This window comes from Narcine bancroftii, chromosome 8, assembly GCF_036971445.1.
Source record: "Narcine bancroftii isolate sNarBan1 chromosome 8, sNarBan1.hap1, whole genome shotgun sequence".
In the NCBI taxonomy this organism is placed as follows: Eukaryota; Metazoa; Chordata; class Chondrichthyes; order Torpediniformes; family Narcinidae; genus Narcine; species Narcine bancroftii.
In genome coordinates this window covers 77,123,103-77,138,470 of record NC_091476.1, presented here as the reverse complement: position 1 = coordinate 77,138,470, position 15,368 = coordinate 77,123,103, and the positions used below count along the sequence as shown (strand labels likewise).

Below are 15,368 nucleotides of genomic sequence, written 5' to 3'. Positions count from 1 at the left end.
TTCATCACAGGGTGAGCAAAATGCTGGCAGGCACCTGAACAAAATGGTGGTGGAGAGGGGCAGGGGGAGGAGCATGGTCCCACGGGCAGGAGGATAAGGGAGGGAGGGCACAGGAGCAAATGGGGAGGGGGAAGGCAGTGGAGGGCTGGAGTCAGAAGGATGGGGAAGTGAGGGGGAACGGGCTGGCAGAGACCGGAGATGGCAACCTCAATGCAGCCCAGCTGTGGGGGGGGGGGGGGGGTGATGTACATGGACAGAACAGGCGGTGTTGCTCCCCCCCCCCACCCGGCAGCCCCGGTTTGGCCGTGCATGAGACCATGGACAGACATGCTGGCGTGGCAGGCCTCAGAAAGTGGTGGCACCTGGTGTCTGAGCAGGGCTGCCCCTGCCCGGGGGTTGAGGTTTAGTGGTGCGGAGGAGGGTTGAACTAACGTCAGGGAAGAGAATAAAGATGGGGCACTGGAGAAACTCAGGTGGCCACACAGTGTCCTTTACAGAGCAAAGATGCATCACCAATGTTCCGCACCCGAGCAACTAAAGTCCGGATACCACGACCAATGTTCTCAGAGAGGAACAAGTGCGCAAACCCCGGGTTCCATGGCATCTTCCCCTGACCCCTTGGCTTGAGAAGCCCCCTCCCCACCTCAGTCCTACCTTTTAGGTCAAGGTTCCTGGCTCCATTGGAATGCTGGGTGACGGTGCGGGAGTCGATTTTAAGAGTGTGAACATTGTTGGAGTCCCGGGAGACCATAACATTGTGCCACTGGTTGTCGTTCACCGGCTTGTCGGAGTTACCCTTCATCAGGGACGGGCCGTTGCCTAGGTCAAACACGTAGTGCAGGTACCTGCATCCAGAACACTCAGTTAGGGCATGCACAGTCCCCTCCCACCACCACCACCCACAGGGCCCGGGCATTCAGACGCGCATCTGACAATGGTGGGGCGATGGGAATCAGGGTCTGGATGAGAGCAGGACGCGGAGGAGGGAGCAGATCCTGGAGGGTGGAGGGAGATAGGAAGGGGGTTATAGAGACAGGGAGGGGTGTAGAGGACTGGAGGGGGTTACAGAGACAAGGAGGGGTGTAGGGAACTGGAGGGGTTACAGAGAGAGGGAGCGATGTAGGGGACCGGAGGGGGTTTCAGAGACAGGGAGGGGTGTTGGGGACCAGAGGGAGTTACAGAGACAGAGTGGGTGTAGGGGACCGGAGGGAGTTACAGAGATGGGGAGGGGGGTGGTGTGGGAAGGACAGGGGCACCTACCCTTTGACAAGCTCCACCACGATGAAGTCATTGCCATCGCCACTGTTGTAGAGGATCAGCCCATCGATTGCCGTGGTTTTGAACTGGAAGAAGAGGTGCATGGATGTGTACGCTTGCAGAGTGGCCAACGCCAGGTAGCTGCTCTTCGACTTGAACGTCACAGGATCTGCGATGATGTCGCGCATTCCGAAGAAGGCGTTGAGCTCGCAGTAGCTGATGTCGCCGTTCTTGCACAGGTCGATGTAGTGCATCCCATTGAAGCTCAAGCTCTGCAAGTGCCCAATGAAGTTGGAGGGGACAATGGAGATGAAGCGCTTTTCCGTCATGATCCCTGTTTCAATGTTGTGGAACTCCAGCCTGGTGTGGTCCCCAGCCATCTGCCCTGCAGGAGTCAAACAAGACCTTCCAGATGCAATGATATGCATGTCTGCTGCTCAGCACAGGCCCTTCGCCCCAAAGTGTCGTGCTGAGCCGATTAGCCTGCTATAAAAGCTGCCTCGTGCAAAAGCGGTGGCTGTCTGTGAGGAGTTTGCACATTCTGGGGTGGGGTTTGCCTGTATCCACTACCTCAGGGGGAATGGTGTCCCTCGTACCCGACCACGATGCAGCTGGTCAGCACACTTTCCACCGCACCTCTCTAGAAATTTGCCAGAACTTTGGAGAGGACATCAGTAAACTGGAAGGGGTGCAGAGGAGATTCACCAAGCAGGAGTTGGGTATTGGGAGAGGTTGGATTGGATGGGTCTTTCTTTATTCCCTGAGTGAAAGAAGCTGAGGTGTGGCCCTGGTCGAGGGTGAACTGTGAATGTGCCCTTGAGGAAAAACTGCAGTCATTTCTAAAGGTTTGAAAATGTCGCTGCTGGCAAAGGTAATGAAATCGCTGCGCTGATGTGGACCCAGGGACAGTGGGGAGCAGAAACCCAGCCCTCCCCTGTAGAGTCCAACTGCCCAGACCAGCTGCCAACAGCTCTGTGCAGGCTTTAACAGCGTTGTCCTGACCGCTACGCCAACCGTGCCTCCTATCTCCACCAGTTGATGGGTTGAAGCATCCATCTTAGCCCTGTGTGGATCACGGCTTACCTTCCACGGTGATGTTGTCCACGGACAGCTGCAGGCCCTTCCCTCGGCGCACCACGCGGATGCTGTGCCACTCATTGTCGTTGACCTTTTGCCCGGCGTACAGCGTCTCCGGGCCTTTGCCTGTGCAACAGTTGGAAGAGGCATTAGAGTGCTGGCACCGGTCGCAGGTCCGCCGCCGCACAGAGCAACGCGTCGGGAGGGAGGTCCTCAAGCTGAGCATCAACCACCCTTATCCTTCTGGCACCCTCTGTTCAGCTGGAGACCGCAGGTGTTGGTTGGAAGCAGAGGTCTTATAGGTAGGCCGTTCCCGCACACTCCCCGACTTTGCACCAGCCTCCTTTGTCACCCACCCTCTGGTTCCCTGCCTCCAGTGCAGCTAATTGCAACTAGACCCATGTCTCTTCGTGCAACGAACTGGTGATGGTCATGCACTGGAGATACAAACCAGTGCCGCATGCACACATTTCTCTCAATTCACTGGAAGGCTGTGAACCAGCGTGAGTCTCCTCTCCCGGGCCAGACTCACCGCGAGGTCCCAGTTACACACAGGCAGGTTGGTGGCAGAGTCCCTCCTCCTGGGTCTGACGCCGACCGGTCAGATTAGAGGGTGTGTTCAACCTCTTTGGGGATTCCTATCTCCCCCTCCCACCCACACAACCCAGGGCAAACTGGCAACATGCCCACTCCATGGAGAAGGGGTGCCAGGGAAACTGGGGCATGTGAGGTGGTCAGGTACCAGGCCCCTCCTGCCCCACCCAGTGGAAGAGCCCAACGCTCCCTCGTCCATCAACTCAGGACCCCACGGTAGCAGAGTGGGGCTCCCTTGGTACCTGGGTCTGCCAGAGGAGGAGAAGGAGACTAGGGTCGGTGTACCACCCCACTGAGGGGATATCTCACAGTGCCCTCCCCCCCATCAACCCACTGGGCAGCCCGATCCAGGCCCTTTGCTGGAAGGCTTTATCTCAGGTGCATCTTGCCAATCGCAGGTTGGGATTCTGACCCAAAGCTATGTCCACATCCCAATCCGTGGGTGAAAAATTGGAGTTACCAGACGTTGCCCACAATGAACAAAGGAATGGGATCTGATCGCTAAAACTCTGCAGGCCTGCCCTGCCCTGTCCTGAGACACCAACCAACAAGCACGTGCTGAACGAGGCTTGTCCACCCCATCCTTGTTGGTCACCATCTCTGGTTGGAAACAGCTGGTAGGGGGTGGGAGGGGGGTGTTTGGCATCTCAACACCTTCCACCACAAAGGTTTAAGACCTGGTGGGACCGCCCCAGGGGCAGGTCAAGAGTGCTGAGGCGGAGCAGGCACTGAGGGAGCAGAGGCTGCCTGATGAGAAAGGGTGAGGCCAGTGGTTCTCAACCTTTTCCCATTCACATCCCACTTTAAGTAATCCCTAGACTATCAGTGCTCTGTGATCAATAAGGAGTTGTTTAAGGTGGGATGTGGGTGGGAAGAAGAGGTATGAAATCCACTGTTTTAATTGTCCCTCATTGACTCGTTATGTGCATCATTTCAATGCTCCAAAGGAAATGGGCCAATGACAAATTTTCTCAAGCAAAGAATCTCAGTAACAATCGGTGCACAGACCCAGGAACCGAGGGAGCCCCACTCTGCTACTGTGGGGCCTTCCTCTGCACACGGGGGGGCGGGTGGGTGGCGGGGTCTCACATGCCCCGGTTTTCCTGACACCCCTTCTCCATGAAACAGTGCACATAACGAGTCAATGAGGGACAGTGGATTTCAAACCTCTTCTTCCCACCCATATCCCACCTTAAGCAACCCCTTACTCATCACAGAGCCCCGATGGCAGAGGGATTACTTAAAGTGGGAAGAAAAAGGTTGAGAACCCCTGGATTAAGCTGTGGTACTGTCCAAGAATCCAGACCATCCGAGAATATGGACTTTTCAAAAGCTCTCAAACTTAGCAGGTTTTCATGTACATGCCATAGATGTACAACCTATTAACACTGCTCATTTTGATAAGGAAAAGCTACAGATATGGTTTCAAAAATGCTCCAAAAGCAACCCTGGAAATTATAGCCTGGTGAGGCTGACATCAGCAGTAGGTAAATTAATGGAAGGTGTTCTAAGAGATTGGATGTACTAGTATTTGGACAGCCAAGGACTGATCAGAGATGGTCAACAAGGCTTGGTGCCTGGTAGGTCATGTTAAACCAATCTGGTAGAGTTTTTAAGAGAAGATTACCAGGAAAGTTGATGAAGGAAAGGACATGGATGTTGTCTAAATGGACTGATAAGGTCCCACGGGGAGGTTAGACAAGAAGGTTCAGACGCTGGGTATTCATGGTGAAGTAGTGAACTGGATTCAACAAATGCTGGATGGGAGAAGCTGGATGTCCTGATACCTCTCCACAGTCAATGATGCAAAGATGGCTTTGTGGATGGTAGGACGTGTTTAACCAAATCTTATAGAGTTTTTCAAGGAGGTCACCAAGAAGGAAGGTGTGGATGTTGTCTACGAGGACTTAAGTAAGCCCTTCACAAGGTCCCACATGGGAGGCTAGTTCAGACACTAGGCATCCACGGAGAGGTGATAAACTGGATTCGAGATTGGCTGAATGGGAAATTGGCTGAACAGGAGAAGCCAGAGTAGTGGTGGTTGATGCTTCTCAGACTGGAGGCCTGTGATGAGTGGTGGTGCCTCAGGGATCGGTGCTGGGACCAATGTTTGTCATCTATATCAATGATCTCTATGATAACGTGGTAAATTGGACCAGAAAGTTTCCAGATGACACTAAGACTGGAGGGGTTGTGGACAGAGAAGGTTTTAAAAGTTTGCAGGGATCTGGACCAGCTGGAAAAATGAGCTGAAAAATGGCCGATGGAGTTTAATGTAGACAAGTATGAGGTGTTGCATTTTGGAAGGAGAAAGCAAGAAAGGACGTACACGGTGAATGGTCGGGCACTGAGGAGTGAGGTAGAACAAAGGGATCTGGGAATACAGATATATAATTCCCTGAAAGTGGTGTCAAAGGTGGACAGGGTTGTAGAGAGAGCTTTTGGCACATTGGCCTTCATAAATCAAAGTATTGAGTACAGGTGTTGGGATGTTGTGGTAAAGTTGTACAAGACATTGGTGAGGCCAGATTTGGAGAACTGTGTACAGTTTTGGTCACCGAACTACAGGAAAAATATCAAAAAGATAGAAAGAGGGCAGAGAAGATTTCCTAGGATGTTGCCCGGACTTCAGGAACTGAGTTACAGGGAAAGGTTCAACAGGTGAGGACTTTATTCCCTGGAGTGTAGAAGAATGAGGGGAGATTTGATGGAGGGATTTAAAATTATGAGGGGGACTGACAGAGTAAACGTAGGTCGGCTTTTTCTCCACTGAGGTTGGGTGAGATACAAACCAGAGGACATGGGTTAAGAGTGAAAGGGAAAACGTTTAGGGGGAACAACTTCACACAGAGAGCAGTGGGGGTGTGGAACGAGCTGAAGTGGTGAATGCAGGTTTGATTTTAACATTTAAGAAGAATTTGGACAGGTGAATGGATGGAAGAGTTATGGAGGGAGGGAGCGTCAGGGTTTAGATGGTGAAGGAAAGGCAACCTTTCCAAATCAGTATGGTGAGTGAGCCGTGGGCAAATGGGGAGCATTCTATCACTCTCTTAATAGAACCATAGAACACTACACCACAGAAAACAGGCCATTCTGTCCACCTATGATGCCACTTTCAGGGAATTCTGTATCTGTGTTCCCAGATCCCTCTGTTCCACCACACTCCTCCATGCCCGACCATTCACAATGTATGTCCTACCTTGGTTTGTCCTTCCAAAATGCAATACCTCACACTTTTCTGCATTAAACTCCATTGGCCATTTTTCAGCCCATTTTTCCAGCTGGTCCAGATCCCTCTGCAAACTTTGAAAACCTTCCTCACTGTCCACAATGCCTCCAATCTTAGCGTCACCTGCAAACTTGTTGATCCAATTCACCACATTATCATCCAGATCATTGATATAGATGACAAACAACAATGATCCCAGCACAGATCCCTGAGGCACCACAAGTCACAGGCCTCCAGTCTGAGAAGTAATCATCCACTACCACACAGCCAGTTTACAACCTCTCTACGAATGCCCAGTGTCTGAACATTTGCAACTAACCTCTCAAGTGGGACCTTGTCGAAGACCTTACTAAGGTCCATGGAGACAACATACACAGCCTTTCCTTCACCTACCTTCTTGGTAACCTCCTCAAAACACTCTAAGATTTGTTAAACATGTCTGAGATCCATCATTGCATCGTTGATTGTAGAGAGGTATCAAGGCATCAGGAGGTGAGTCACTTATAGCAGGATTCCCAGCCTCTCACCTGCTCCTGTGGACCTGAAATTTTGTGGTTCAGTTTCTAACCAATTGTGATTTCCCCCCCACCCCCCACCCCTCCCTCTTCCAGGCTGTTGACGGTGGAAGATTTGCTGACAAGAATGTTGAGGTCAGATTTGAAATATTAACAAATCCCGCCTGAGCCTCCAGCGTCTTCTGTTTGGCTTTAAATTTTCACCGTCTGCGATCGTTTTGATTTCCAACATGTGGAACGCTCAGGGGAAGCACTCAGACACACTTGTGTGAGAGGGGAAATCAGCCGGGCACTTCAGTGGTGCTTTTCACTCATCGATCCGAAATGTTCTTGCTCCTGCTGTCTGGCCTGGTGGAACTGTTGAGTGAAGCTGAATTCTGTGCACCCGGCATGGAACTCCTTGACACCTGACCTTCTGAAGAAGGAAATGGTTGGATGTCATCACTGCCCTGTGAGATTCTCATATCTCTTTATTTGTATATATGAAGACTTGTCCTGCGTGTGTGTTGTCTGGGTGTGTGTCTGTGTTTTGCACCGAAGACTGGAGAACACTGTTTCATTGGGTTGTACTTGTACAATCGAATGACGATAAACTTGACTTGACCTGCACTTGTCCTTCAGAAACTTCTCTTAGAGTGAAGTTAATCTGCAGGCAGAGGGGAAACCGTGGCATGGAGGTAGGGCTGCAGACGAGTCAGCCGGCATTGATGGATTCCAGTTTCCCTGATGCCTCTTCCCACAGTCGCAATGACTTGGGGAAATCTTTCACTGTGTTTGTCACTGACTGCACCAGGATCAGCAGGGAAGCAGTTCACGTGTGAATGCAGAAAATGAATTTTCAACGACATGTTGCACCAAAGACTTCTACAGATGGACCATGGAGAGCGTTCTGACCAGTTGCATCACTGCCTGGTATGGAGGTGCCAACGCTCATGACAAGAATAAACTCCAGTGGTTTGTGAACTCGGCCTGCGATATCACGGGCACCAGACTTTACTCCATTGGGGACATCGACATGAGGTGGAGTCTCTATCCCACCACCCAGGCCGTGCTCTCTTCACTCTGCTCCCATCGGGAAGGAGGTCCAGGAGCATGAAGACAAGCACCCAGCGACACAAGGACGGCTTCTTCCCCTCCGCCATCAAATTCCTGACCCCCAGACATGGCCTCCCTTTTGCACCAATTCATTTTAAAATGTAATTTATAGCGATTTTGCGCCCTTGACGCTGCTGCAAAACAACTAATTTTGTGATACGTTCATGATGACAAATCCTGATTCTGGACTCATGGGGAATGGAACAACAGTGATCTCTGCCCTCCTGCACACTCCTGAGACCAGGATCAATGGCAGAGTTGCCTCAAGGCAAGATACCACCAAAACTGTTGCTGGTACGGTTAGCACAGCGATTGGCATGACACTGTTACAGCGCCAGTGACCCAGGTTCAAATCCCACTTTGTCTGCAAGGAGTTTGTACACTCTTCCTGTATCTGCGTGGGCTTCTACCATTCTAAAGGCTTATGGAGTTAGTCAATTAATTGGTCACATGCGTGCACAGGTTCATTGGCTGGAAGGGCCTGTTTTCAAGCTGTCCTTCTAAATTAAACTCCAACCAAAAGACAACCAATGCAGAATTTGTGTCCTCTTCTGGGCTGACAGCCCCTCAGGTTGAGAGCCTGATCCATGGAGCTGGTCCCTTGCCCCAACAACAGGCTGAAACAAACATTCTCTTCCAAGCTTCATCAAGGAAAACGATGGGCAGGTGGACAAGGAGATGGTTCAAGGACCTTCCCAGAGCCCCGTTACCACCTCACCAATATATTGGAATTCCTGACCCATAGGTGCTGAAAACAGGCATCTGGGATGGCTAAGAATCTTGAGTTAATTCAACAGGAGGGGACAACTGTCCCCTCACCATGTCCCCTCTGATCCCCATCCTGCCTGCGGAAGGGTCTGTCATTCCCACACTGCCCCCCCCCCCACCTCAGGGCCCATGGAGCCCAGAGTGGAAGCCACCCTCGATCCTCCGGTCAGGGTCAGGAGATATCTGGGGGCAGGTGGCAGGCAAGCAGAAGGAGAAGCAGGGCCATGGTGGCACGGGGGGGGGGGTGAATGGCTTCCATCTGCTCTGACATCTTCTCCTAAACCTGGCAAAAGGTGAACACTTCTCGCACAGATGAAGAAACAGTTGCAGCCGATAGATGTGCATGGGCCAAGGTCGCGAACGGAAGGCAGGCCACCAGTCAGAGATGTGAATGTGAAGCCCACCACAGACATTTTATTTCAATGAAATAAATCTAGAGCAACGATAGATGTGACAATGTTTATTCAAGTGAAGTTGGTTCCTTAAAGGAAGAAAATCTGCTGTTTTGCCTGGTGCCTCCATATGTTTGGGACAAAGACCCTTTTCTCCTTTATTTTCCCCTGTTTTAAATTTGTAAGCAAACAATTTATGCAATGAAAGTGCACATTCCAGATTTTATTCAAGGTTATTTGTTTACATTTTAGTGTAACCATGTAGAAATTCCAGCCCTGTTTATACCCCATCCCCCCATTCTAGGACACCTTAGTGTTTGGGGCATTTGGCTTCACAGGCGTGTGTGAGCACCCGGGTATGTGTTGGTGCAGGTAGAAGGGGACTGGGCTTTGCTTTGAAGCTTTGGATCCCGTTTGGAGCTTGTAGTTGCCATTTTCCAACATGAGGACCAGAGTTGGGCCAATGAAAGTCAAGGAAGCCGTTATGAGGCTGGAAAACAAGGGACTTTAGGACGACCAAAATCAACTGTTTGGAACATCATTAAGAGCGTCCTGGTGAGCTCAGTCATCACAAAGGGACTGGTCGGCCAAGGAAGGGACACCACCACCCCCCCCCCCCCACCCCCCACCATTGCTGATGGGAAAATCCCCAAACCCCCGTCCGACACTCTTCAAGAAGCAATTGTGGGCATGTCAATGACGATTGTCCGCAGAGGACTCCATGAACAGAAATAGAGGCTACGCTGCGAGATGCAAAACCACAAGTTGGTCACAGAAACAGGACTGCCAGATTACAGTTTGCCAAGAAAAGAGCTTGCAGAATTCTGGAAAAATGTCTTGTGGACAGATGAGACCAATGTTAACCTGCATCAGAGTGACGGCGAGAGCAAAGCGTGGAGTCATAAAGGAACTGCCCAAGGTCCAAAGCTACCACCTCCCTGTGAAACCTGGTGGTGGGGGTGTTATACCCTGGCCATGTCCGGCTGCCACAGGTACTGACGCACTGATCTTCAGTGAACTGCTGATGGCAGCAAAATGAATTCTGAGGTGTATCAAAACATCTTATCTGCTTAAGTTCGAGCAAGGGCTGTAATGTTTACATGATCAAACCAAAATGTCTACAAATAACCTTCAATAAAATCTGGAAGGTGCACTTTAATCACACGTGAATTGGTTGATTTTATAAATTTAAAACTGTGGAGGATAGGGGCAAATAAAGGAAAAAAGTGTCTTTATCCCAAACGTTACAGTGGGTGCTGTAGATGTGACTTCAGAACATCTGGACCTGGTCTGAGTCTATATGTAACTCCAGACCAGCATCTAAGGGTGTGTGCGAAAAAGAGAGAGAAGGAGCGAGAGAGGGTACACGTGTGAGAGAGAGAAAGAGAGAGAGAGAGAGGGTACACGTGTGAGAGAGAGAGAGAGGGTACACGTGTGAGAGAGGAGGTACATGTGTGAGAGAGCAAGAAAAGGTACACGTGTGAGAGAGAAAAGTTACACATGTGAAAGAGAGAGAGAAGGTACACATGGGAGAGAAAAAACGAACATGTCTTGATCTTATTGACTGTGACTCCTGCCACACGTTGAACTGCGACCATTTCTGTCACTGGAGGTCCTTGGCATTGTCGAGTGTCCTCTTTCCCGATCAGGCAGTCATCTGACCCTCGGCCAGGGATCGTAGAGGGGAGAGTTACGATGGTGGAATGGCTGCACACCACCACGGGGACCAAATCCATCGAGGGCCAGAGGACAGGAAGCAAGTGGCCCGTCTTCACCGTGCCCGTGTGTTGCCCTGACCGAGCTGTCTCCTCTCCTTCCCCCACAACCCACAAAGCATTCAATCCCTCATTCTGTGCCTGGGCTATTCGATTCCCCGTCCCAGTTCCTGGCCGACGTGTCTGTCCATGGTCTCACTGAGACTACCCTCAAATTGGAGAAACAACTGAGCTCCCTCCATTGACTTCTCCGGTTTCTCTTAAAACCACCCCCCCCCCCACCCCCTCCAGCTCAGTCTCTCTCTCTCTCTTTTCCCTGTCTCCTTTCACACAGATGTAATCAATTCTCATCTCGTCCCTCATCATATCCCGTTAACACCTTGTGTGGGTCTGGCTTCCTCCCCCAGCCGGCACCATCTGTGTTCTGAGACTGTCTGGAATTTCCTGCTTTTGGCTCGTTCGGCTTATTCCTTGAGGAGGGGCTCAGGCCCGAAGCAGTAGGAATATACTATGAACGGCGGAAGTCCGGCTGAGTTCCTCCGGGATTTTGGCGCGGTTTTTTTTACCACAATCACAGCTTCTGCAGACTTCCCTCTTCAGAGGGACACCGCTGGTCTCGCAGCAGGATGTCAGCACGGGGCTGGCAATCCTGGGAAAAATTTCAATCCCACCCTGCCCGCAGCTACGTCAAGAGACCCAGAGTGAAATCTCAGAACCCTAGAGTGACAAGAGCAGGGACGGTTTCTATAGAGAAATTGATCTGAGGTCAATCCACAGGACGATACGAGCGGCAGAGAGGATCACTGGGGTCTCCCTTCCCCCCCCCCCCCCCCCCAACCATCGACGTGATTTACCGGGATGTTTGTCTGAAGAGGGCGCACAAAATCACTGAGGGTCTCTTCACCACCCCCCCCCCCCCCCTCACCCGCACACGGCATCTTCAGACAGGGAAGAGATCCAGGAGGATCAGGGCCAGTACCACCAGGCTGAGGATCAGCTTCTTCCCACGGGCTGAACGTGGAACTACCTATTTGTACGTATGAAGACTTGACCTGTGCACTGTATGTCTGTACGTGTGTTATGTCTGCGTGTTTTGTATCGAGGACCGGAGAAGGCTGTTTCGTCAAAGTTAACAATAAACTTGACTCGAGAGGCTGGGAATCCTGTGGTGGGTCACTCACCTCCAAGGTTCTCTCACCACCCACTGCGGGGCGATTATGATGGAACTCTCTACACTCGTCTGGGTGAGCGGGGAACTTTTGAACAAACTCAACACCTGCACTTCAGGCTCCTGGTGACTGAAGCCGTTGATAGTTTCCCTGCGCGGTTTTTGAGGGGAAATGCTTCCAATAAATCACTGGGTATCGCGCGCCCAGCAGATGGGGATCAACCCTGCTCGGTCATCAGTTCTATGGAAGAAGTCATCGTCCGCTCCTTACCCAGCTTTGAGAGGAGGGAGCCCTCGTGATTTCTTCCTGCTGGTTTAACTCGACGACCAGCCCCCTTTTACTTCAAGGCAGGAAGGTTGCGCCACGCCGTTCTGTGTAAAAGGTACGAACACGGAATGGGGGCGGAGTGTGGTCATGGCAGTCCTGCATTTTAAGCTGGCATTGGAGGTGGTCACAGCGCCGAATGGACGTGTGCAAAAAAAAGTGAGCTGGCAAGTCAGGACCAGGATGGGGAAGGGCATCACGCCTGATGCCACAAGTCCCGCCTCTTTGACTCCCGGAATGCCGGCTCGCTGTGTATAATGACACACTGGCCAGGCACTGTGCCCGCATGGTTCGACTCAGAGTAAAGCTGGTTTAATAACGGGTCTCCTTCACGGCAGGGCCGCGGAATCTCTGTGTAAAAAGTCCTCAAAAAGCCAACGGACAAATTAACTTGCCAATAACATTCCCTCCTCCCGCCCCCCCCCCCCCCCACGAAACCAGTCGGACGTCAGTTCACCTCGGCGAGTATCAAAACATCAAACAGTAACGTATAAAATGGAACCATAACTTACTGGGGTTACAGTTAGTCCTGACACAGTCTGGATGTGAAAAAAACAGGATGAAGAGAAAAGATAAGCAGATTTAAGTCCTTCAAGGTAACTCTTCTGCAGACATCCAAAATACTCATCGCCCACCTTCCGGGGACAGACACGTGTTGACATTAGCACAGACCCCCCTCCTCCTGTTTCACCAATCAGTGGGAGAGTGAACACCAGAAATTTGCACGTAACATGTATGAAAATGGTTTGCCCCCAAGAGCAACATGAATCTTTCCAGAAGAAATGAGCATTCCCAACAAACTCTGGACTCTTCGAAACTCTCGCCTTAATTTGATCCAACCAGATCTATTTGGATTGAGCCAGCTCAGCCAAGCTCTCTAATGGCATCGCACAGAAAGCACGTCAGCTCCTCAACTTCCTTGGGAGTTTGCGGAGGTTCGGTGCGACGTCGGAAAACCTGGCGAATTTCTATAGATGTGCGGGGGCAAGTGCGCTGACCGGCTATGTCACAGACTGGTGCGGGAACACCAATACCCCCCCCCCCCCCCGAGCATAAAGCCCTGCAAAAGCACACACGGGCAAAACCCTCCCCACCGTCGAGAACGTCTACGGGGAACGCTGCCGTTGGAGAGCAGCAGCGATCGTCAAGGACCCACCTCACCCAGCACATGCTCTGTTCTCGCTGCTGCCATTGGGAAAGAGGTCTAGGGGCCCAAGACTCGTACTACCAGGTTCAGGAACAGCTGCTCCCCCTCCACCATCAGACTCCTGTCTATTCAATCAGGGACTCACTCTAACTCGTGCACTTTATTGATTTTTTTTCCTTTGTTTTGCACAGTCAGTTTGTTTACGTGTATATGTTGTGGACAGTTTTCTTTGCACTGCCAATTAATGGTGATTCTGGCCCACAGGGAAAAGCACCTCAGGGATGTATGTGATGTATGGACTCCAAGAATAAACCTGAACTCTACCTCATGTTTGGATCCAATGCACACTGAGTTATATTCTGAGTTACAAGTGGATGGAGATCATCATCCTCGCATCCTCGCACCCTGGTCAGTTCTGTCCCCGGTGCGACAGGTGTGAGCTGAAGCCCATACTCTTGACTACAGCACACTGTAGGCCCTTCGGCCCTTGATGTTGTACTCACTTATATAGTCCTACCAAAAATAAAACTACCCTTTCAAATTCATTTTTCTTCCATCCATGGACCTGTCCGAGAGTCTCTTAAATGTCCTTATTTTTCATGCTTCCACCAGACCACCCCCCCCTCCCACAACCACCCCAGAAATGCATTCCAGGTCCCCACAACTCTCTGTGTAAAATATACCTTCCTGTTCTCTCTTGTGCAGTGAATGATTCTACCAGTGAGATCTACATCCTTCAACTGACACTGCAATAAGGACCTTGGGGTCCAAATCCATAGATCTCTGAAGGTTGCCATTCAGGTTGATAGGACAATTAAGGAAGCCCAGGGAGGTCAGGGGATTGAGTTCAAGAATGGTGAGGTCATGTTACAACTCTACAAATCTCTGGTGAGACCCCACTTGGAGTATTATGTCCAGTTCTGGTCACCTCGTTACAGGGAGGATGGGGACGCTGTGGAGAGGGGGCAGAGGAGATTCACCAGGATGTTGCCTGGATTGGGAAACAAGTCTTACGAGGTCATGTTAGAAGAGCTGGGACTTTTCTCTCTGGAGACAAGAAGGACGAGAGGAGACTTGATCAAGGTCGACAAGATTCTGAGAGGCATAGACAGGGTGGACGGCCAGCACCTGTTTCCCAGGGCAGGATCAGCCAACACCAGAGGACATCTGTACAAAGTGAAGGGAGGGATGTTTAGGGGAGATGTCAGGGGGAAGAGTTTTTTACGCAGAGAGTTGTGAAGGCCTGGAAGGCCTTGCCGGGGGTGGGGTGGAGGCTGGAACATTCGGGGCATTTACGAGACTCATAGACAGGGATATGGATGGAAGGAAAATTGAGGGTTATGGGGTAGGGAGGGTTTAGTACTTTTTTAGTAGGTCTATATAGGCTACCATAACATTGATCGCTGAAGGGCCTGTCCTGTGCTTTAGTGTTCTATGCATTTGGGTCAGCAGGTGTTTGACTGTTTGGGTAGCTGCTCGTGGGAACTGGCACATAAATTGACTGATTTCCATGTTATAATGCAACAAAAACTCAGGGGCAGTCATTGCTTTAGTGAAGGCTCCAGAAACATTATTTTCGGCGAGATGTCCTATCCCATATTCTGAGTTACAAGTGGATGGAGATCATCATCCTCGCATCAAGCTACCCATCTCTGACCAATTCCAGCCATGGTCCAAATAAACTGATTGAGGCTTTCTCTGACCTTGAGCGGCATGGCTCATGCCACGCTGTTACAGCGTCAGCAACTGGCGCTGTTTGTAAGGAGGTTGTACAGTCTCCCCGTGGGCTTTCCCCGGGGGCCCACTACCCAGGCCGTGCCCTCTTCACTCTGCTACCAGATCCAGGAACCTGAAGATGAGCACCCAGCGGCACAAGGACAGCTTCTTCCCCTCCGTCATCAGATTCATGAACAGGCAACGACCCCCCAGACACAGTCGCACTTTCTCTTCTCTTGCACTAATTTATTTATTTTGAAATGTAAATTTTGCTCTCGCAAAACACCGAATTTCCTGACAATAAATTCTGACTCTCCCCAGTGCTGGTTGGGAGCATATCATTAGACCTTTCCCTTTGCCTCTGCAGGTT

General features: G+C 51.0%; 1 protein-coding gene across 21 annotated transcripts in view; it reads right to left on the bottom strand.

Annotated features, from left to right (window-relative positions):
* The window catches only part of LOC138740935 (neurexin-2-like), an 838,414-nt gene that overhangs the window by 558,098 nt on the left and 264,948 nt on the right, over positions 1–15,368 (bottom strand). For 17 of the 21 annotated variants that reach the window (XM_069894295.1, XM_069894297.1, XM_069894296.1 and 14 more), the window contains 4 exons: positions 12,648–12,674; positions 2,341–2,460; positions 1,261–1,642; positions 655–845 (listed from right to left, as the gene is read on the bottom strand). In XM_069894295.1, the coding sequence (XP_069750396.1) occupies positions 655–845; positions 1,261–1,642; positions 2,341–2,460; positions 12,648–12,674 (720 nt within the window). The remainder of the gene's footprint in view (positions 1–654; positions 846–1,260; positions 1,643–2,340; positions 2,461–12,647; positions 12,675–15,368) is intronic. The other 4 variants (XM_069894282.1, XM_069894293.1, XM_069894299.1 and 1 more) reach the window with 1 other exon arrangement.